At 40.9% G+C, this 25,015-nt stretch overlaps 1 protein-coding gene across 1 annotated transcript in view; it reads left to right on the plus strand.

The window, feature by feature from the left end:
• Positions 1-24,688, plus strand: part of ruvbl1 (RuvB-like AAA ATPase 1) — a 60,590-nt gene extending 35,902 nt beyond the window's left edge. The window contains exons 8-11 of the mRNA XM_041192641.1: positions 4,851-5,049; positions 8,655-8,757; positions 20,703-20,794; positions 24,322-24,688. Coding sequence (XP_041048575.1) covers positions 4,851-5,049; positions 8,655-8,757; positions 20,703-20,794; positions 24,322-24,481 — 554 coding nt within the window. The 3' untranslated portion in view covers positions 24,482-24,688. The remainder of the gene's footprint in view (positions 1-4,850; positions 5,050-8,654; positions 8,758-20,702; positions 20,795-24,321) is intronic.
• Positions 24,689-25,015: the final 327 nt, after the last annotated feature.

Raw genomic sequence — 25,015 nt, forward strand, 5'->3', positions numbered from 1 at the left:
ATAGTCACTGCTTCAGTAGCCACTTGTGGTAAAATATTCCATGTTCTATTGTAATGCTGGTGGGTTCTTCTAACTTCCCCCTTCATTTTTTTAGTGATAATTTTATGTACCATTTGATATCTTACATACCTGGGCGAGATCACCCCATAAACATCTTTCTTGTCAGTAGAATTTAAGCTTCTCTAATTTTTCTTCATAAGCTGTCCCTTTGCATTTGGGATCAGTTTAGTTTGGCCTTCAGTACAAAAAATCTCTTATTTCTGCTCCTTCACCCACTCTATTATCAAGTATATCAGTCAGCCTGATGCATTCACTCCCTCCACCACCGATGCACAGTGGCAGCAGTATGTACCATCTACTAGATGCAGCAACTTGCCAAGTCTCCTTTGACAAACTCACAAGCTCTACCACCTAGAAGGACACGGTGCATGGGAACAACAGCACCTGCAAGTTCCCCATCAAATCTCACGTCATTCTGATTTGAACTTTATCGTTATTCCTTCATTGTTGCTGGATCAAACTCTTAGAACTCCCTCCGTAACAGTACTGTGGGTGTATCCACAGCAGATGGACTGCAGGATTTCAACAAGGCTGCTCGCCACCACCTTCACAAGGACAATTAAGGATAGGCAACAAATGCTGGCCTTCTCAGCGACACTCACATCCCATGGAACCATAGAAAAGTTACGGCACAGAAAGAGGCCATTTACCCCATTATTTCTACACCAGCCAAAAAAAGAGAAAAAAGTAACTAACTGCTCACTTTAATCCCACTTTCCAGCACCGGATCCTTAGCTTTGCAGGTTACAGCACTTCAGGTGCAGATCCAGGTACCTTTCCAATGAGTTGAGTATTTCAGGCTCAACCACCAATTCAGGCAGTGAATTCCAGGCACCCACCACCCTTTGAGTGAAAAAGGTTTTCCCTGTGTTCCCTCTAATCCTTCTATCAATCACCTTAAATCAGTGCCCCCTGGTAATTGACCTCTCAGCTAGGGGGAAATAGGTCTTTCCTTTCTGCCCTATCTAAGCTCCTCCACACCTCAGTTAGGTCACCCCTTAGCCTCTTCTTCCCAAGAAAGAGAACATATTTTAAAATTCTCTGCATAATAAATCCTTTGCATATAATCTCTGTCGACTTGTTATTTATCCAGTATTCTATTTGCTTTTTTAAACTTAATTCTGCATATTGACTCAACGTGAAAGTGACAGATCTACTGTTCTTCCCAGATGCCTTTCTAAGTTTCTCTTTACCAGTTTGCTCTTTTCAGTGTATGCTATGTTGATAATTTTATTACCTAATATACCAAAACTTTACATTCGTCAACAATGAATTTCATTTGCTATTTGACTGCCCAAGTGCACAACCTACCTAAATCTCTCTGCAAGGAATTAATGCACCCTCCAGCCCTATAGCTTGGCCTTCAAATTTAACCAGCCTAAGTTTGGTTTCAGCCTCGACATCCAAGATAAGCTATGCACTAAACACCGTAATGGGAAGTACTTGGTTTTTTTTAAACACTCTTTCTTATCCAGTTCCATGTTCTTCCCTGAATTTTCATGGTGTTTAGTTTTATTGGAAAGCTTGACACTTCACCAATAGTTTTCTGAATGAAGAGTACTTTAGGAAGTTCTCCTAATATTTTGGGGAGTTTTGAACTTGGCATGTTACAGCATTTTTTAAACATTGTTGTCCACACGACAGAGCAACCATACCAGAGGGTGGATGGCTAACCTGCTCCCTGTCACTTTGAGTAGGCTGTTACAGCAACCACAAGTTGATCATCTCAATTTTTTTTTCTTCCTTCTGTCCTATGTGGGAATTTCTGGTATCACTAAGATTGGAAGTTGTGTTTATATCGGATCACATCCTAGAACTACAATCCTTACACTCTGTGCCCACCCTTTCCAGTTCAGAATTTCTGTTCTCCCAGCCCCAATTTTGTAATTTTTGTCCTTCTGATGAAGATGCTTGGGTTGAGTTTCAAGACCATGGACTGTCTTCAGTTATATTGTCTCATGGCCTTTCTTGATGTTTTAGCCTCACTAAAAGGTTAAAAGGTAGGACAGTAGAGAAACAATGACAAACATTTAAGGTGATATTCCATAACTCTATTTCAATAAGGATATATTCCATTGAGGAAGAAACACTAGGAAAAGGATGCACCATCTGTGGCTAACTGAGGAAATTAAAGATAGTATCAAATTGAAAGAGAAACCATACAATACTGCAAAGATTAGTGGTAGGTCTGAAGATTGGACAGATTTTAGAAATCAGCAAATAATTACACAAAAAAAGATTAAAATTAGAACATGTGACAAAGCTAGCTTGAAATATCAAAACAGATGGTAAGAGTTTCTACAAATATTTAAAAAGGAAAAGAGTAACTAAGGTGAGCATTGGGCCATTAGAGTGTGAGACCAGAGGATTAACAAGGGACTGGCGGAAGTGTTGAACAGATATTTCGCGCCTGCCTTCACTGTAGAAGGCACAATAATCATCCCAAGAATACTTAAAAATCAAAAGGCAAAAGTGACGGAAGAACTTAAAACAATCACTAAGGAAAAGGTACTGGGAAAGCTATTGGAACCAAAGGTTGACAAATCCCCTGGACCTGATGGCTTTCATCCTAGGGTTTTAAAAGATGTGGCTGCAGTGATAGTAGATGCATTGGTTGGGATCTTTCAAAATTCCCCAGATTCTGGAAAAAATTCAGCAGATTGGAAAATCACTAACGTAACACCTTTTTTTAAGAAAGGAGGAAGACAGAAAGCAGAAAACTATAGGCCAATTAGCCTAACGTCTGTCATAGAGAAATTGCTAGAATCTATTTTTAAGATGGCAATAGCAGGTCATTTAGAAAATTATACAATCAGATAGGGTCAACATGATTTTTGTGAAAGTGAATGTGAAAGTTTGACTAATTTGTTAGAATTCTTTAAGGAAGTAACAAGCAACATGAATGAAGGGAAACCTGTAGATGTGTACTTGGATTTCCAAAAGGCTTTTGACAAGTTGCCGCATCAAAGATTATTTCACAAGACTCATGGTGCAGGGGGCGTAAGATATCAGCATGGATAGAGGATTAGTTAGCTAACAGGAGACAGAGAGTAGGGATAAACGGGTCATTTTCAGGTTGGCAAACTGTTACTAGTAGAGTGTCATGGGGATCAGTGCTGGGGCCTCAACTTTTACAATCTATATCAATGACTTGGATGAAGAAAACAAATGTATGGCTGCTAAATTTGTTGATGACTCAAAGATAGGTAGGAAAGTAAATTGTTGAGAGGACATAGAGTCTGCAGAGGGATTTACTTGAGTACACAAAAATTTGGCAGATGAGGCAGAATTTTATGCTGGCTGGATTTTATAATCCTGCCGATGTCAATGTACGTTTGAATGTTTTGCTGCAATTCAGCCGATGGAGTATAATGTGGGAAAATGTGAACTTGTCTACTTGAGTAGGAAGAATAGAAAAACAGTACATTATTCGAATAGAGAGAGACAGCAGAACTCTACAATACAGAGGGTTTTGTGTGTCTTTGTATATGTATTAGAATAAGTTGGTATGCAGGTACAGCAAGTGATTAGGAAGGGATATGTGTGTCTTTGTATATGTATTAGAATAAGTTGGTATGCAGGTACAGCAAGTGATTAGGAAGGCATAAAAACAAAAAAACTGCGGATGCTGGAAATCCAAAACAAAAACAGAATTACCTGGAAAAACTCAGCAGGTCTGGCAGCATCGGCGGAGAAGAAAAGAGTTGACGTTTCGAGTCCTCATGACCCTTCGACAGAATGGAATGTTGGGTGTTTATTGTGAGGGGAGTGAAACATACAAGTAGGGAAATTATGCTAAAGTTTTACAGGGTGTCTGTGAGACCACATCTGGTGTACTGTGTACAGTTTTGGTCTCCTTCCTTTAAGGATTTCATTGCATTAGAAGCAGTTTAGAGAAAGTTCACTTGACTGATTCCTGGGATGAATAGGGAAGGTTGAACAGGCTGGGCCTATACCCATTTGGAGTTTAGAAGAGTGAGAAGTGATCTGATTGAAATGTGTAAAATTGTGAGGAGACGTGACCGGTTGGATGCTGAGAGGATGTTTTCCCCTTGTGGGGAAGTTTAGAACCCGGAGAGACAATTTAGAATTTAAGGCCTCCCATTTAAGACTGAGATAAGGAGAAATATTTTCTCTAAGGGTTGTTAATCTGTGGAATTCTCTTCCCCAGAGAACAATGGAGGCTGGGTCATTGAATATATTCAAGGCTTGAGTTACATTTTTGATCAGCAAGGGAGTCTAGGGTTATGGGAGGCAGACAGGGAAGTGGAGTTGAGGCCACAATCAGATCAGCCATGATCTTGCCAAATGACGGAGCAGGCTCGAGGGGCTGAATGATGCATTCCTGCTCCTCATTCTTGTGTTTTTGTATTAACAAACTGTTTGACCATAGGGGGCACTACAGCCAAACCCATTTCTGTTATAATCTAATCTGTCCACCAGTTCACTTTTTAGGACAGAGATTATTGGATGGGGATCTGAAACCAGTATTTTTTTTCTTCTTGATAGCCCTAAGTCGTAGAAACCAATTGTAACACCTTAAATGAACATGAAAATCTTCCAGTCTACATAGCCTAGTTCAACGCTGTATAGTATATTTACTCATTAATTGTGGCAGTCACTGTATAATGTTGTCTTTCATGGGGTATTGGGAGGTGAGTTGGTGGTGTACATGACCGCACCCTGCCTGCAGAAAGAGATCTTAGTGGTCCTTTTGTATGTTTGTATCATTCAGTACACTAAAGTTATTTCTCACTTCCTAAAATTAAAAGATAACATTTGCATTGCAGACAAATTACGAGGCGAGATTAACAAAGTTGTTAACAAGTACATCGATCAAGGCATCGCTGAGCTGGTTCCAGGGGTTCTCTTCATCGATGAAGTTCCAATGCTCGACATCGAGTGCTTCACTTATCTACACCGAGCTCTTGAGTCTAGCATTGCCCCCATTGTCATTTTTGCTACGAATCGAGGAAACTGTGTTGTCCGGTAAGACGAGCATGGAACTCGAAATTGATTCCTCATGATTCCCCCTTCACAGATATCTTGGTGAGATGGAGGGGGTGTATTTTTATCTTCACTGGCTGGGAGTTAATCTCATGGTGGGTTTTATATAACGAACAACCAATCCACTCCTCCAGATTACTACCCAGCTGTTGAAGCTGGAACTCTATCTTGGGGTATCTTTCAAGGGTAGGATTAAAATATATACATGTAGGACAAAAGGTTGTAGTGTATGAAGAATTTGGTTTTGTCTCATTAGAGAGGGGCCATTCAGGAAGGCTGTTCAATCCACTACTGCATCTAATTGTTCTTTAAATGCTTCCAGGATTTGGCTCCACTTCCCCTACCTGGCAGTATAGCTCACATGTTGATTACTCTATGCAAATAACTTCTCAAAATTGCCATTTCCTAGTTTGAACCATGCCTCCTTGTCCTAATGTTACGGTTTAGATTAAAATAGCTTGGAGTTACCTTTCCTGTGCTGATGATTATCTGACAGAGGTCTACAATCACCTTATGGATGCACCATTTCAGAGCCGAAAAACCCAAGAATCTTTCTATGTGGTTCAGTCCTGTAATAGTACAGATTAGTCTCATGCCACTTTTCTGATTGGTCTCCAGGGCTTGAATGTATCCTGCATGTCTTGGGGTATTGTGTACTTTTCCTAAATCATAGGAAGGATATAATTGATATAATGAAGGGGTCAAGAGATGATTTACTTATCAGAAGAAAACAAGCAATCAGGAAAGCTTAAGGAAATGAGGCTTGTTTTAGCTTTGAGAAGCCTTTGCAGAAATTTGACTTTTTCCAGGGTTATAAAGGGAATTTATAAAATCAATTCAGGCAAATTGTTCCTAATGGTGAAGGGTCAATTTCCAGGTTAAACTGAGGAAATTGGGTGAGAGGGAGGGAGGAATGTCTGATGGGCTACTTTCATGCAGATTTGAATAGGCACTATTAATAACTTCTCAATCCAGTTGGATATTTTATAATAGAGGATATGGTAAGAAGGCAGGTAGGTGAAACATATTTTTCAAGAATGGGTTTATTGGACTGAATGGCTTCTTCTAGTCCTAAGCTTCAATTTTATGACAAGGGCATGTATTTTTTTTGTTGGTGGAGGATGCTAAGAATTTACTCCTCATGTTCTTAACTGACCATTGATTTAAAACTCACATTAGGTCCTTACAGATGCAAACCCTACAAGTTTGAATTGCAAAGTCAAACTGAAGAGGGAGAAAGACTTTACTATAATACCTATCACATCTTCACACTGTCCCCAAGTGATTCACATAGTGAGTGATGTTTTGAAGAGCAGGATTTTATGCAGGTGAACGCAGCAGTGCCCTACAAACAGTAGTAAGATGAGTGATTACTTTGTTTTGTATGGTGTTAGCTGAGGGAGGAATATTGGCCAGGAACCTTGTGAGCTGTGTGCTCCTTCTCAAATAATGTCATGGGATCCTTAAAGCCCAGATGAACCACCTTTAAAGGATGGCACTTCCAGCAATGCAGCCTCCCTCAGCAATGCACTGTGTGCTTAAGTCGTGGAATAAAACTTGAACTCCTGACTCAAGGAAGGACAGGCCAAAAGCAGCTGATCTTATTGACTACATGCTTACAACCAATTTGGTGAGAATGAGAAGTTGCATTTTCAGAGGGTAGGGCACCCAGAATTATGAAAACCACTTAATTACATACAGCAAGCTAACCTGTGTGTGCATTAGAAACTTACAGGGTTTGGATAATCCATTGGTAATACACTATTCTTTTACTGCCGACCTTGCTTTGAATCTTGTTCGGACTGATAAACACAAGTCTCTGATAATAAAAGTCATGCATGAGTTTATTCTGGGCAATATCACTCCATTTTCTGGTGGCAGGGATCTAGATCAACTAAATCAACTTGGTTGCTACAAAATATAATCTTTGCTGGCATGTGCTGGAGAAGGAGCTGTACTGTGCATCAGAAAATATGTCAGTGATAAGCTGACAGTGTCTTATGAGCTGACTGTTGTAAACTTAACTGTTCGATCTTAGGCCAGTGTTGGCCAGTTCAAAACCTAAGTGGTGCATTTAATTGTATTTACTTCCTATGCTGCGCAAAAATTTATAATTCCTTTAGCATCTAGAGTTAATAATAGCGACGAGAATGTTTTCCTTTTTTATTCTAGTTTTCTTACTGTTAACGTTGCTGACTCTTGCTGGGGTTCCATTCATTTCAGTTTCCCTCCAGTGTTTTTGACTGCTCAGGAGCTGTGTGAATACAGTAGCCCCTTTGCTACCATGGCTTACATGTGATGCTGTATTAATATCAGAATGGCATACTAATGTCAAAACGTCAGCATTTGTTGGAGCATAAATACCATTGTAGACCAGTTAGGCCAAATGGCCTGTTTCTGTGCTGTAAATTCTGTCTAATTTAAAGGTTCATGGGTATGAAGGCAATGTCTTGCTATTTTGTGCCCCAGCACACTAATACTCAGACCCAGCCTTCTCGCCTTTTTATGTGTTCATTCTCCCCCCTTCCAGTTTTCCTCCCTCCTATTCTGAAGCCATCGACTCTCATTAGGGTGCAGTCCATGGACACCAACAGCCATGTGGTACCTCACGCAAGTGGTTACTTCTAATGTGTAAGCTTTAATGATATGTTCACAAAAATCTGAAATGGATGAAGAAGGTCATTTGATCCATTTAAATAAATCTACCTAGAAAGATCCTAAAGTTCCCCATTGCAGCACCCCACTTGTTTCTTCAATGCTTCAAGCCTTCACCTCCATCTAGAATATGCAGTGAGTCTCACAGCAAGCTCTGTGCCTTTGTGGCCTCAATAATACCTTAACCTAGTAACCTACCCCTAGAAACCATGGCCAGTCCCCAGCTCTCCAGAATGCCGAGACTGTTTGTATTCCAAGGAGCACCCAAGCTGAGATCAGATAACTCTGTGCGGTGCATGAAGTGAACTGTGATTTTCCTGATCTGTATAGCTCAGTACCGCCTGGTACAGTGGGTGGGAGGGGTGGGGGATCACGGTTACCCACTACACTGTCGCACATTTGGACTGAGTGGTGCTCATAGTTTCCGGTTAACCTCAAAACTGAGTACTGTTGCATGGTAGCTGGCACAGATATGTCCTGCTAATTAAATTTTCGGAGGTTTTGTTGGTGAAGGGAATGGATGGAACAGGAGATTCCTGTGGTGTGTTGACATGGCACCATCTAGTGGCACAGTTTTGCTTTTTAAAATAAATTCTGTGCCACAAAAACAAAGATTTCTTTGAACTCCAGCAGTGTCAGCATTGAGATGGATTGAGCCTACTTGAAATTTTAATCTATATGTAAATTTAATGTAATACAATTAACTAAATGGAATTACTGGGACTTGACAGCTTTTACATACAATTTATAATTCAATTCATAATCTAAATGGGAAATGGTCTATTTAAATAGCTGTTCTATTACTTTTTTTTAAAAGAAAAAAGCTTTTTTCTGAAACTGATGTGGAATTTCAGGCATGTTGCCAAATGATCTGTAGCTTTCATCCAGTTATGGGCTGTTCATTAAAATTAACCTTGTGTTGCTTTTTCCAGGGGTACAGAGGATATTGTGTCACCTCATGGAATTCCACTTGACCTTTTGGACCGAGTCATGATCATCAGGACAATGCTGTATACTCCAGATGAGATGATGCAGGTAGGAGCTACTTCTTGGATCTAAATGTGGTGTGGCGGAGGTAGAAAGTTGCCTTTTCCTTTCATATATCTCACAGGGATTTAACTATGCTTCCTGAAGTACCTGCAGCCTTGGAGTATCTCATCCAAAGTGAACATCCTTTTCATGTGTGTGCTAACAGGTTACTGGGACATGGTGGGGACTGGTAGCATCCCCCCCTAATCAAGTCATATCTTTATTAAAAATACTATGGGTGCAGGAAACCTGAAATAAAAACAGAAAATGCTGGAAATACTCAAAAGGACAGGAAGTGTCTCTAGAAACAGTTAACATTTCAGGCTGGTGACCTTTCATCAGGTCACTGGTCTGAAACAATAACTTTCTTTCTCTCTCCACAGATGCTGCCTTACTTGCTGAATATTTCCAACATTTTCTGTTTTTATTCACCTTTACCTGATGTCTACATAACTACGCTTTCTGAAGGGGCTTCCTGGACAGAAGTCAACTGCGGAAAATAAAAGACTTGCAATTATATAGCACTTTTTTCAAGACCACCGTAGAAACAACCAATGAAGTACTGTTGAAATGTACTCGTCGTAATGTAGGAAATGCGGCAGCCAATTTACACACAGCAAACTCACAAAAGCAATGTGATAATGATCAGATCTGTTCTCGTAGCGTTGGTTAAAGGATAAATGTTTGTCGGGACACTGAGGTGAACTCAGCTTTTTAAAACAATACCCCATGGAATCTTTTGCATCCACCTGATGTACCAAAGTTCAGTACAATTTTACCTACCCCGATCCTGTCCTTAAGCAGTCTGCTTTTAGAAATTAAACTGATTCCTCCTCCTAATTCAGCCTTTTACGCTTACTACCTTCCAGTCACCTGCCTTGTCACTCTCTCTCACACTTCTGTCCTCAGCTCATCACTGTGTTTCACCAGCTCTTACCAAGGCTCTACCTGCTGATCCATCTCCAAACTGTTGTATGTTATTTCACAATTTTTTATGTCTTGGTCTTTGAAAGGTAGGTCATCAAAAGTTGACTGAATGAGTATGAGTACCATAAGGACAGATTGGGAGGGAAATAGAAGAGTATGGAAATAAAGTAAAGTAGAAGTTACAGAAGCATTGAGAAAATGAGTGACATTGAGATAATGAGTGACATTGAGATAGAGATATGGCAGAAATGTCTGAGAGCATTGCAGAGAGATAAGAGTTGAAAACAATAGGAACAGATAGAGAGTGACCCAAAGAATTAGGGACAGTGAAGGGAGAGAGCATCTTCTTTTAATTTTTCTCCAGATGTGCGCTATATTCCATCATATATTCATGTAGTATATAGCATAACACCCCTCTTACAAAAAATAGACTCTAAATCTTCATGAGACCTTCAATTTTACTTCTGGTTTATGGTGATACTTGCACACTGTACAAAAATCACAAAGCATTTTAATTTTGTACGATTATCTTTAATCACCTCAAGCTGGACCTAACAACAGTGACAACCCTTTCATCCAACTGTTGTATGGTTCAAAATGCTTGCTTCAGAAGCAAGCAAGATTTGAGAGGAAAAACCTATGTTGCTTATACTACTGGATGTTCTTTCACAGTTCAAGCAGGGATGGGGTGAACATTTATAAACCCACCCTCACTCTTTATTGAAACCTTATTTGAAAGTACTGTACCTTATTCAATTTTTTCTGTCCTCCAGTATTCCAACCTTAGCATTGGAACTGTATCGCCGTTCCTTCACTGTGGCTGGATCAAAATCCTGGAGCCCCCTTCCTAACAGCATGGTGGAAGAACCACATGGACTGCAGAGATTCAAGAAGGTGGCTCACCACCACCTTCTCAAGGGCAATTAAGGGTGGGCAATAAAAGCCGACATTTGGCCAGTGGCTCCCAAATCCCGTGAAAGAATAAATAAAGGGGGCTCACATGAAATTATTGCATGAACCCTTGTTTTGGCTGAACAGATGCTAAATATTTTTCATGAATTACAGCAGGATAGTTGACATTTGATTTTCTTTATTTCAGATTTTAAATGTTTTTCTTAGCTCTGAGAGCTCAAACTGATTAGGCATTTTCAGAATTACAGGTGAAGTGAGGTTTGGAAGTGAACCGTGTTGTTTATTCACTGCTTGGTTTCGTGGCTTTAATGATTTATAGCACAGGTCAATAGCAAGAATATAAATCGAGCAAGCTTAGCAGGACTGGATGAAACAGTGACTTGGATTCTGGCCTTTGGCCAGTGCAAGCAGAGCTCAGTCTCATCCCATTCCAATGGAATGAAAATCTTCTCTGTCTATAAGAGTCGTTTGTGAAAAGGCTTTTGCTTGGCCATGTTATAACTGATAACTCCAGCAATAACTTCACAAAATCACTTGTTCGTAGGGTGGCTGCAATGGGAAATGGAGAATAGTAACCCTACTGCCATAAAGGAGGTTGAATTTGAGACACAATGCTGGGACAGTGTAGAGGGAGCTTTACCCTACATCTAACCCTGTGCTGTACCTATCCTGGGAGCGTTTGATGGGGATAGTGTAGAGGGAGCTTTACTCTGTATCTAACCCCGTGCTGTACCTGTCCTGGGAGTGTTTGATGAGGACAGTGTAGAGGGAACTTTACCCTACATCTAACCCTGTGCTGTACCTGTCCTGGGAGTGTTTGATGGGGACAGTGTATAGGGAGCTTTACTCAGTATTTAACCCCGTGCTGTACCTGTCCTGGGAGCGTTTGATGGGTACAGTGTAGAGGGAGCTTTACTCTGTATCTAACCCCGTGCTGTACCTGTCCTGGGAGTGTTTGATGGGGAGAGTGTAGACGGAGCTTTACTCTGTGTGCTGTACCTGATTTGAGAGTGTCTGCGGCAACCACTGGATTCCTAGAATGGAAAATCTTCTGTTATCTATCATCAAACTCCCTCTCTGATTGGAAAAAAAATCTACAAAATAGAGAATATCACCAATTGTAATAATTTTAGATTTAATAATTAAAAGGTAAAAAAGCCAGATTTGTCCTTATCTTGTATATTCTTGCAGCTAAAATAATTATCTAAGGCCCTTGTCAATAGTAACAGCTTTATAATGTTCAAAGGCTTGCAAGCGAGAAGAATGCTGACTGTTAATAGCTGGCATAGAACTGGTCTGAATCATTGAGCAGCCCAACATCAGCAGCAGAAGTGATAAGGACTTCCTGGATAATGATGCTATGTGTAGCATCATAGAGATAAGTCCAGGAGTGAGAGTTTCATATAATGCCAGTTATTTTTCACTCTGGCACTATTGTAAACAAGAAAGTAGCAAAGCGATTACGATAAACTAAATCAATAAACAACGTTTAGTCGTTTAGAAAGGTGTAGCAGGTTATATAGACCTTTATATAGACATTTAACCGAACATTAGCTGCACAAAAAAAATGCAGTGAATACTTGATATGTAACTGCTTGATTTCAGTGAAAGCCTAAGGTGTTCTGTTTCTTGCTTCTGCTTTATTATATACTTGCACATCCTCCCCCACCCTTATTTAGCTTAAAGATAAAACCCGGAAAGAAAGGAAAATCTATGGCCCCATGCATGAGGTGCCTCATCAATCACTGGCTCTCCAAAAACCTGACTCTAATGCACAATGCTGCTCCACTTGCAGCTATCGCTGTGCAAAGGAAGAAAGTGGGACTTTGAGAAAAGGGAGCAAGAGATTGGATGCTGTAGAGGAGGGGAATGTCACCCGGAAACCCAAGTCAAAAGAAGAGTGGGAACCTGAGCCAAAGCGGGCAGGGTGAAGCAGGAGAGTTTGAGAGACAACCTATCCTGGAAGAAAAATTGGAGAGGGGGGCTGAATGGGGCCAAGTGCAGATAAGTGAACTCCCCAGAAGGGAACTTTAGTTCTACCCCACAGCAGGACTTCTATTCAAGCGATTCCCTTACTCTCAACCTACAAATGACGACTTCCATTTGGAGTCTTTGACACAAGCAGGTCTGACACTTGCCTTAAGTTATTACTTGTACTTTTGAATTCACCCATACACATTCTATTCATTCCTGTTAGAAAGAAATGTTTTTGTCTTTGAACATGTGCATTGTTGTCCCCATTTGCACAGCTGCATCGCATGTTAAACCAGTTAGAATCTGAAGGAGAAAACCTATTGAGTAATGGCACAGTCGGTGTTGTTGCCAAATGTCCTATGCTACCAATTACACAGTGAAATGCTTTACGAGAAGCCATATCTCTCTAAAGTCGGTTTGAGACAAAAGTTGTCTGTCTCTCTCAAATACAACCGTCACCAACCAGACAGAGAAGGTCTCACCTCATGCCTCAATGAGTAAACATGTGACATTAAGTCGTGTAGACCAGAAGGTTGGACTTTTGACACCTCTTTACAAGGTTAGCTGGTCCCAGTAGGGCTGCACGCTCCTATATGGAGTCCAGTATGGACTGCATGCCCCTGGCCGAAGCAAAGGAAGAAACAGCATTCATATAATGCCTTGCATTTACATAACATGTTGTCATATCCTCAAGATGTCTGAAAGTGCTTCACTGCTAATTAACTAGCTATTGAAGTGCATTCACTCACTATGTCACTCTACACAATGATAGGTGGGAAAGTAAATTGTGAAGAGGACATAAGGAGGCTACAGAAAGATATAGATAGGTTAAGTGAGCAGGCAGAGATCTGGCAAATAGAGTGTAATGTGGATAAATGTGAAATCGTTCATTTTGGAAGGAAGAATAAAAGAGAAGCATATTATCTAAATGGTGAGAGATTGCAGAGCTCTGAGATGCAGAGGAATCTGGGTGTCTTAGTGCATGAATCGCAAAAGGCTAGTATGCAGGTACAGCAAGTAATTAGGAAAGCTAATAGAATGTTATCATTTATTGTAAGGGAAATTGAACACAAAAGCTGGGAGCTTATTCTTCAGTTATACAGAGCACCAGTGAGATCATACCTGGAGTACTGTGTACAGAATTGGTCACCTTAGTTAAGGAAGGATGTAATTGCATTGGAAGCAGTTCAGAGAAGGTTTACCAGACTAAAACTTGGAATGAGTGAGTTGTCTTATGAGGAAACGTTGGATGGGCTAGGTTTGTATCAGCTGGAGTTTAGGAGTAAGAGGCGATTTGACTGAAACATAAGATCCTCAGAGGTCTTGACAGGGTGGAAGTGGAGAGGATATTTCTTCTTGTGGAGGTATCTAGAACTAGGGGTCATTGTTTAAAAATAAGGGCTTGCCCATTTAAAAAGGAGATGAGGCGAAATTTTTTCTGAGGGTTGTGAGTCTTTGTAACTCTCTTCCTGAAAAAGTGGTGGAAGCAGAGTCTTTGAATATTTTTAAGGCAGAGGTGGATAGATTCTTAGTAAGTAAGGAGGTTATCGGCAGTAGACGGGATGCAGATTTGAGGTTACTATCAGATCAGCCACAATCTTATTAAATGACGGAGCAGGCTCAAGGGGCTGAGTTGCCTACTCCTCCTTATTCTTATGTCAACATATGTATTTTCCAGTTTTGCAAATAAGGTCTGACAGTCAGTAAATGAGATGAGTTTTTTTATTTTGGTAATGTTGGTCATGACGTTGGGAGAACCACCACCTCTTCAATCAGTACCAGAGGATCTTTTAAATCTACCTGAACAGAACAAAATAAAAACTTAGCTTGAAATAGTACCTTTCATGGCCATAGGATATTCAGAAGTGTTTTGCAGCCAATGAAATATTTTTAAAGTGTAGCTACAGTTATAATTTAGGAAAAACAGCAGCCAATTTCAAAACAGCAAGCTCCCAAAAACAACATGGTGATAATGACCAGATAACCTGTTTTGTGATGTTGAGAGAAAAATATTGGCCAGGTCACTGGAGAGCTCTCCTGCTCTTCATGGGATCTCATCAAATTTACAGTACCTCTGACAGTGCATCACTCCCTCAGCACTGGAGTGTCAACTTTGATTGTTGTGTTCAAGTCCTGGAGTAGGACTTGTAACATCAACCTTCTTACTCAAAGACGAGAGTACTACCAGCTGAACCACAGCTGAGACTACCTAAACAGGCAAACTCCAACATTGCAGCACTTCGTCAGTACTGTGCTAAATTGTCACCTTAAGATAACGGTCTCATCAAAAAGGCAATCAAGCAACTTTTCCTGCTTCTGACCATTGTCCGGTGATTCTTGCCAGGAAGCACACTGGGCAAGAACCGGATTGGATTCAGCTGTGATTCCCTTCTGGCATCAGACACCCTGCCTATACAGCATGTTCAGGAGAGAAGGTGCTAGCAAAGTGTGATACAGCAGGAGTCTCATCTGAAACATTAGCCTATCCTCCTGTTTCAGATATTGTTTGACATGATGTATACTTATAGTGTTCTCAGCTTTTCTCCTTTATTTCAAAAATATATAGATCTATGCTGGTTATTTAATTATTTGTAATCAACCTTATCATAGGATGATGTAACACAAAGTTATTCGACCCAATAATTCCAGAGTGAGCACGTTGAGACACCAGAAACTTGAACTCTGCCTCATAAATGTAAACTATGCAATCTACAGGTTACGGACCAAGAGCTGGAAGGTGGGATTAGACTGAGCAGCTCTTTATCAGTCAGCACAGACGCAGTGGGTCCAGTGGCCGCCTCCTGTGCCTTTCTGTGTTTCTACCAGTGTTATGAACTATGCAGTTGGTACAGCTGAGTTATTTAAAAATCGCAGAGGGAAACTTTAAACAACTGTCATACCCTATAATGATGCGACTCTAAATTCAAGAATCAGACCACCAGTTCTAGAGGTTTTACATTAAACTAAATGAAACATTTTATTAATTTACACAGGTTACACATGGCTACAAACTACCACTAGCATAACTTTTAACAAATTCCCGAACTAATCTTCATTAAAGCAACAGCAACCCATAGACTTAACCAGACACCAGGCAAAGCATTTTCACCTTACAAATTCAAAATGAGGTTCTTTTGACTTTGGTTCCTGTGGAGACAGTTGGAGGCTTACAGCTGCCTTTCGATCTCACTCTGCTCTGCACACCCAAAAACTGTTGAAGTTACACCTACCACTGCCCATTGAATGTAAATTCTCATTGTATCACCAGCCTCTTCTAACAATAAAACCCCTTTCATACAACCAATTTTATTAGTATTATAAACATATTGCTTGGTATCTGCTAGATAGGTGTCAGTTTTTACCCCACTTCTTGAATGCTCTATTCCAAAAAAAATGCAAATGCACGCTATCTCTTTTGCATATCAAAACTGGTACTCAAAGCACCCAGACTAGTTGGCTTTAATCCAACATACCCTCAGACTAAACCTCTATTTTAAAAGAAAAATATTTTCCAATAATATTATATACATTAATAGCTTAATGACATCAGTTAGCTACATCCTTGTTTTTATCATGTAAGCTCAAGGAACAGAAGACTGTAGAGAAAGAATTAAATGTGATTATTGCAAGGCAGTGATCTCATCTAGGGGTTTAATGGTTTACGGGTACAATAGCGTAGTGGTTATGTTACTGGACTAGTAATCCAGAAACCTGGACCACTAATTCACAGACTTGAGTTCAGATCCCACCATGCCAATTTGTGAATTTAAATCCAGTTAATAAAATAAATTTGCAGTTAAAGGACTAGTATCGTTAATGATGATCATGAAGCCATTGGGTTATTGTAAAAACCCATCTAGTTCACTGATGTCCTTTAGGGAAAGAAATCTGTCTTTACCCAGACTGGCCTATGTGTGACTCCAGACCCAAGTTGATGTGGTTGACTTCTAGCTGCCCTAGCTAGCAAGTCACTAAGGCAGTTCACCATCTCTTCTTTCAAGGACACGTAGAGATGGGCAATAATTGCTGGCCTTGCCAGCAACACCTACATGTCGTGAAGAATAAGTTTAAAAAAAATAACAACACAGCAACATCGAAACCCTGAACTATAATCACTTGTAGTGTCTGCAGTTTATTTCTCTGTTAGCCTGCAGTATTGATTTCAAAGATGTTGAGTGCACTATAATTAGCTGTCATACCACCTAGAAACCATAGTGGTCAGAAAACTTGAGATCCCGTGGGATTCAGGGGAAGGTGGCAAGTTGAATCCAAAATTGGCTCAGTGACAGGAAACAAAGGGTAATTATCAATGGATGTTTTTGCAAATGTAAAATGGTTTCCAGGGGCATTCCACAGGTGACATAGATTTAAGGTGGCTGGTAGAAGGAGTAGAGGGGACATGAGGAAAAACTTTTTCACCCGGAGGGTGGTCTAGAATTCAGGCGTCTGGAATCCACTGCCTGAATTGGTGGTTGAGGCTGAAGCATTCAACTCATTTAAAAGGTACCTGGATCTGCACCTGCAGTGCTGTAACCTGCAAGGCTACGGACCAAGTGCTGGAAAGTGGGATTAAAATGAGCAGCTAGTTTCTTTTCTTTTTTTTTTGGCTGGTGCAGACATAATGGGCTGAATAGCCTCTTTCTGCACCATAGCTTTTCTATAGTTCTAAGTTTGTTGTTAAGCTATTTATCCATGAAGGTCATCGCAGCCAAGCCTGATCTTCACATCCTGTGGTATCGTTATGTGTTCATTTTCCAGGACTGGCTTTCTTGTCTCTTTAGCCCAGGGACACCCAAGCTAAATGCAACATCCTTACTGTCTACCCAGTGGAAATCAGCTAACTGCATGAACCAGAAGATTGAACCTGGGTCCTTCTTGGCCTGTACAGCTCAGTACCACACTGAATGGTTGGCCTTACTCACTAGGTCACCGGGTACACCTCCCTGCTTTTTTCATATCCTGTGTAAGCTCAGGAGGTGTAACAAAGTGTGTAGCAGGGAGTGATTGCTAGGTTTTAATTTCTTTATTAGAAAATTGAATTAAACCACTTGTGTTTTCCTGTGTTGTTTGACTTCAGTGCCTTGATCTGTTTTGGTTAGTTTGCATTTTTTGATGGTTTCCTGCTCTTAAGTTATGCAGCATCTATTCCTGTAAGATGTGCCGAATTTTGGTGGGTAACTGTGTCATTCAGATCATAAAGCTCAAAATTCAATCAGTGCTGTGTTAGACGATTGCAGCCAGGACAGCATTACCCAATACCCAAACTGGTGAAGAGGGAATTGACTACAGTTCATGCTATAGTAACCAGTGACACCCTACTCAAATACCTGTGTGTATACAGTGCGTCTGGGAAAAATCAGATTTGGCCCTCCCATTGTAGAATGGCCTGTCAGCTCTTGTGGAAAGGTGCCCCAGCACAAATCAGGAGAATGTGGGCGGTGGGTATAGCAAACTTGATATCCTTATCAAAGGGTTTGCTCCCTGGTTGGGAAATTTTGTTGAATGAGCATTGGAGTAAATATTTGTCACAAGCATTGAGTCCTTGAGTGCAGTAATTCTGATGAATGACAGTGAGAGTCAGGTAAACAGGAGTGTCACACTAGTACAGCAGGGACACTTGGCTCTAATGAGTTAAGCTGCGACAGAAGAGAACGGAAGGAGTTGTGTATTCAGGGAGCTGTAATACAAGAGACTTTTCTTTGTAAGACTGTCTTTGCAAATCATACAGTAAACTTATTTATAGAACCAATGTGTTTATGTGATTTATCTGTTAGTGAGGAGGCTGTAAGTGATGTGCATTATATCAAAGGTCGTCATACTGTGTGTGTGCGTTCCAGCAAGGAGCTGGTGTAAATCAGATATCTGCCTGTGAGGGATTAGCAAGCGTATGCAGGGGCAAGTGCATTAAGTCAATACTGTTTAACTTTACACCATGACGCAAGGGAGTCTGTGCTACTTTTGTTGAGAGCCATTGTTAGCACTTCAGATAGTCATGTGTAAAGCCCAGGCTATGTGATCTGTACAGTGGATTTGTGGCTGAAAATTGGAAATAATTACAGGAAAGATAGTCTTGCGTTTATTTAACTCCTTTCACAAGTTTACAATATCCCAAAGTGCTTTACAACCAATGATGTATTTTTGAAGTGTAGTCACTTCTGCAATGTAAGATTTAATGTAATGTTTAGGGTACGGAAGCATAGTGGTTAAGTGACTGGGCTAATGATCCAGAGACAGGAATTCAGATCCCACCATGACAGCTGGTGAATTTAAACTCAATAGTTAAGTAAATCGGAAATAATGAGTTAGCCCCAGTAATGATGACTCTAAAACTACTGGATTGTCATAAAAACCCAACTGGTTCACAAATGTCCTTTAGGGAAGGAATTTTGCAGACCTTACATGGTCTGGCAGAGATGTGACTCCAAGCTCATAGCAATGTGGTTGATTTTTAACTGCCCTCTGAAATGGACTCCCAAGACACTGTTCTGTACAAGAAGGTGGCTCACCACCACCTTCTCAAGGACAGCTGGGGAGAGGCAACAAATGCTGGCCTTGCTGGTGAAGCTCACATCACCAGGAATGATTAAATCAAAATGTAGCAGCCAATTTGCCTACAGCAGAGTCCTATGGACAGCAATGAGATAATGACCATATCATCTACTTTTTAAGTGATGTTGTTTGAGGACTAAATATTGGCGCTACACTGAGTTGGGGGAAGGTTGGTGATCAGCCTCAAGGTGGACAAGTCTCTGCCAAAGCCACTTACATGAGTACTAATGGATATTGAGGCATGTAAGCCTGGCATGCAACACTGGGTGTGGACATCTAGAGCATCAAATTTATTAGTATGTTGTAAGCAGTATTGTTCCTTCTAATGAGCTGAAGGTAGATGGCAATCACACAGTGGATCTAATCTGCTACAAGGTGCAATCTGCAGACTGAATAACCACACATGCTTGTTTACGCAGGGTTTCATTTCTCTCATTGTTGGTTGGGTTGCTTACATCAGCTCCACACTACCAAGCACCTACTCAAGATGGTGCTCCAGTACATGCTGCACCCCTAACAAGGGTTCAAACCAATGTTTTCCAGTTTTCTGGCCAATTAATAATGATCTTCCTAGGTGGTAGGGAAAGGGAAGAGAAGCAGGGCAGGGTCTTTATGGGGTCCAGCTTTGTGGAAATATACCTGACGAGGTTCATTTTGAATCAAGTGGCCCCAGTTCGCTAATGGAACCTGCACTACCATGAGGGATAGTCCTGTCACAGTCTTGAGAGGTATCCAGGTTAAAGCGGATATGTTTATAATGTATGTACACCTCATATTGGAAAAGGAAAGAAATATGTGTAGATTTCTCAGGAAGAAGCTTGGAGGCTGGGGATTGCTTTATGAGCATTCAACAACAAAAATTGTCGAGAGGGAAGCTTTTATGGCCCTGTGACATTGAACCGCCTCCTCCCCCACCCACCAGCAACAGTCGCCCAGTGGCTGGATGCATGATCACGCTTCTCAGTGCAGAGAAGAGATATACAGGTCAGGAACTTTCCGTGCTAAATCCAGGTTCCACACCACCGGCAACACCCAAGATGAAGAGAAAAATTAACCAGGCTCCCAGTTCGCATCACTGCTGGAAAACATATGTTAGATGTCTGTTGAGGACAGGATCATGGTCGGATGTGATGCCTCCTGCAGTCAAATAGCATGCCAGCACATTGGCCACAGTTGATCAATGTCCAGTTGGACAATGGCAAAGGGCAGCCAGACCCCATGGAAACCCTACCTGGTGTAAATTGCCAGAGGAGGGGGGGGGTGGGGGAGTTTATTTAAATCTTTTCAATGAGTAAAAAGCATTTTGGACTTGTTTATTAGTTTATTAGTTTAAACAAACCAGTCCTATCTACACCAGTCCCACATTTTTAGCAAATATAATGTAATTTCAGGCAGATCCATTTTTTATTTAAATATTCCAGTCCTATTCTATTATCTGCAGACCTGAAGAAACTGTTAGCCTTTGGCCTGAATAATCATCCGGTGGTGAACAGGCCATTAATTTGTGCTGACAGAAGGATCAATTGCACTGACAATTATAGGATCTGTTGTTCACTTCTTTCTTAATCCCCACTCTCCCTGCTCGGCAGATAATCAAGATTCGAGCACAGACAGAAGGCATCAGCATCAGTGAGGATGCCTTGCTACACCTGGGAGAAATCGGCACTAAGACAACACTGCGGTGAGTACCCATTGCTGCTTTGTTAAGGAATAATGGCTCTTGTCCAGACCTTGATAATGTCATTTGCTTTTTTTTTTCTTTTGACCCCAGCAAGCAGGAATGATTTGCTGCTCTCCTTACGATGACACTTTCAGGAGTCCGAGACAAGGGTTTTAAATCATCCTCTTTACCTGCAGCCAAAAAACTCTTCACAGGCGGTATTTAATTTTAGCTAGCGCTGTAGAATAACAGTTTTAGTAATAGCTATTGGTTTTAGCTTGTCACAGGAAGATGAATGGTGCTGTAGGTAGGGGCCCTTGGGATTTGACACAAAAGGTTTCTCAAAAAAAAGCTCTTTTAAAAACAAAGGCAGTTAACGAAATCTTACAGTGCGATAACTGGCACAGATATTAGCAATCCAAAGTTTTTTTGTACATTATGAAGGTTTTTAAACTAAGATATTTTCACAGAAGCACGGAGGACAAACTAAGAGCCCTTCAGTCGTTATTGCCTTGGAATTCAAAAATCAACATACTTTCATTACTGTCCTTTCAGTGCTGAGAGCAGGAGTAAGCCATTCAGCCCTTCGTTTCAGTTCCACCATTCAATAAGATAATAGCTGACCTCAACTCCATCCTTCCACACTATTTCGATACATCTCGAGATTCCTTTAGTTTCCAAAAATCTATTGACCTCTGTCTTGAATATATACAATGACTGAACATCCATAGGCTTCTGAGATAGAGGATTCCGAAATCTCTCAACCCTTTGAGTGAAGAAATTTCTCCTCATCTCAGTCCTAAATGGCCAAGCCCTTATTCTAAGACTATGACTCCAGTTCTAGATTCTCCAGCCAGGGGAAACGTCCTCCCCTTAAGAATTTTATATGTTTCAGTGAGATCACCCCGATTCTGCAAAATTCTGGGGAATATAGGCCTAATCTAAAATCTGTCCAAATTTGATGATCCTCTTATCCAATTTTATAATTTAATTTCTTAACTATTTTTGCTAAAAGGCAACAACCCTGGTCAGCTGGAAGCTTTCTGGACATTTTACCTTTATGTGGGGGCAGGGTTTACTCCTGATGGAAGACCCTGGCTTCTTGTTGGACACCTGCAGCCCTGCAATGCCTCACCCCCAAATTCATCATCCTTCACATGTAAGCTTGGACAGTGTGTGGCATCAGGCTGTTTGATCATAGAGGGTATCACAACCAGACTTGGTCTTGTCTTCAACCAAAACTTACATCACAAGATAATTACGGTATCCAAACCATCTAAATCCATCCATCCATCCTAATTCTACAGCTTGCACCATTACACACACACACACACACCGCCCCCCACCCCCCCACCCATTGCAACATCCATTTGGTTCTTAAATAAGCCCAAGCAAGGTTTTTGCCTCCGCTACTCTATACAGGAAACTGTTCCATATATTGTTCACTTTCATTGAGACGAAGAGTTTGCTGATATCTGGCCACAGCACTCAATAGCACAATCTGACAGGCATTAGTGTTTGGTCACAACTTCTGATAGTCAAAACAGTATGAATACAATCTAGTGTGGTGTTCTTGGTTGGGTTCCTGTGTTGGTTAAACATGTTGAGGGTCATTCTTTTGCAATTTCCTCTTTCATTGTTTGCCCTCTTTATATTTTAGCTCCAATTTTGTTCTCTCCTACACATGCTATAAACCCTTCTTTCCTGTTGTAAGTTTAAACTTCCTGACCTGCCATTTCGTCTCTGCGCCCCCTGCTCTCAACATCCATTTTTCAAGGGAGTGAACTCTCTGTAAGGTTTCCTCCCATTGGCTGAAAACCATCTTTGAAGACATCCAATAACACGAGGCATCTTCCACCAATCAGTGCGACCCACAATCTGATAGGATTTAGCCAAGTAAACCGACCCAGATAGATTGTTTGATCCTGTTAAACAAATGTTTCAAGCATGAATATTGATTTTAGAGCTTTTTTTAATAAATTTGTTCAAATTAAGTTATGAAAACCTTTTGATTCTGCACAGCTTAACAGAGGAAGAGAAATTTAAACCAGAGACAGGAATTTGGCCCATCATCCCTCTCAATTATCCTAATGCAGTCAACCTACAAACCCCTACTGGAACTCAAAAGTATTTTGTTCCAATAACCTGGTAGATAATTCTAGGTGGTGTCATCTTTTGAGGAAAGAAGTGTTTTTCAATCCACTTACTCCTCACTCATCTAAATTGATAATGTCTTATCCTTGTGGCCCAATGTATATTTATGCCATTCAGAGTGAATTTCCTGCAGTGTTACCAATGGAATGTCAGCCCGAAGCAAATTTCCCCGAGAGAGGGGAGTTATTATGTCACATTTATTTAAAGCTCTGGCTAGACCCTGTCTGGAATAAACACATTCAGTTCTGGGCACCACATCTCAGGAAAGCTATTTTTTTGCCCTGGCAGGGGTGCAGTGCAAATTTACCAGAATGATACAAAGCATAAAAGTGTTAAAATATGAGAACAGGTTCCACATTGCATTTCCTTGGGTAGAGAAGATTAAGAGCTGGTCCAATTAATACAGTTCAAGCAGTTGATAGGACAGATGGAGAGAAACCATGGAGAGAGGAAAGAATCGATCCTTCTTGAGAGGACAAACCCAGCAAAATCGTAACCCAAAGATGGAACTGGAAAGGGTGCTGGAAGCTGTTGGTGGGGAAAATGGGTCCTGTTAATTCTGTTTGTAGAACACACTTGTGACTGGAGGTGCAGTAATTAGACAGAAATATGAAGGAGTTAGTGACAGGAAGAATTCACAGAGTCAGTCTCTGATAGAAACGCTGATCATTTACTTAAACTCAGAAAGAGGGGAAACTGGACACGTGAAGTAAAATGTTGAGTAGTTGCTCCAACCTGCTGGAAGGAGACTGGGAATGCTGATACCATGGAGCCATGGAGCTGTTTGAACAGTGCTGCTGTAAGCACAGTATGGGAATGTGCAGCTTGTGGTGTTCCAAGTGGTGATAGGTGACAGGTAGCTTCATAATGCCTTATAAGGTGGTGGAAGCAAATTCAATAATAGCCTTCAAAAGGCAATACTTAGAAGGGATATGGGAAAAGAGCCGGGCAACGAGACTAATTGGATTGTTCTTTGAAAGAACTGATGCAGACTCAATAGGCCAAATGACCACCTCCTGTGCCAAACTATTCTATGATTCTATCATGTGGGAAAAGTCCTATCAAAACACCACTCAGAGGCGTGCCAATGGTAATAGAGTTTGTGACATGCATAACAAACTTAGCTGGTTATAGGTAAATAGATTTACCTCAGTGAGGTCCTCCTTAACCCTTTCTCTGGGCTATATAGTTTAAGCTTCTCTCATTTTGTCTACTAGCTGATTTTGGGATCATTTTTGTTCCTGGAGTTTGTATCATGACAGTGCTGCAGACTTGTACTCCACAGTTTTGGCCCAATATTTGCATCGATAAGTTGTTTCCACACTGGGGAAATGAAAGGATTGGATAAGGAGCAGAGACGTATTCAGGTTAACGGTTGTGTGTTTATGACACAGGTACTCTGTGCAGCTGCTGACCCCTGCAAACCTGCTGGCAAAGATCAATGGGAAAGATAGCATCGAGAAGGAGCATGTGGAGGAGATCAATGAACTGTTCTATGACGCCAAGTCGTCTGCTAAAGTTCTTGCTGAACACCAAGAAAAGTACATGAAATGAGAAGCTCGTCACTGAGCCAACAATGTAAAACTGTGAATGTTGGGAATCTGAAATAAACCAGGAAACCGCAATGGAAATACACGGGGTTCACTAACACCTGAAGAACGGAAACATGGTAACATTTGGGACAGGGAGTGGCTGTCAAAACGTATTGTTAAAGATAAAGTAACATTTATTTACTCATTAAATAAACATTTTTTTGAAAAATCCGTCTGATTCTTTTTGCTTTTGAGGGACTTTGTATGAGCGGGAAGTATGTTAGCTGGCCAGCCCACTGTGTGTCACACTGCTGGCCCCAACCACCCCCAGTCTTGACTACACTATTGTGGGTGAGTGCTAAGTAGAGGTCAGGCTGCAGCATGCCACTGGGGGAGCAGCTAGATCAGGGGGAAAGACAGCCCACCCGTGACCATCCTAATGGACAGTTTAAAGTGTTACAGTAGCATAGAAACAAGATCAGATCAGTTAGCTCCTCAAATATGTCCCGTCATATTGGTTCAATACTATTACCTTACAAAAAAATTCTTAACAATC

Source organism: Carcharodon carcharias, chromosome 7 (genome assembly GCF_017639515.1).
Source record: "Carcharodon carcharias isolate sCarCar2 chromosome 7, sCarCar2.pri, whole genome shotgun sequence".
In the NCBI taxonomy this organism is placed as follows: domain Eukaryota; kingdom Metazoa; phylum Chordata; class Chondrichthyes; order Lamniformes; family Lamnidae; genus Carcharodon; species Carcharodon carcharias.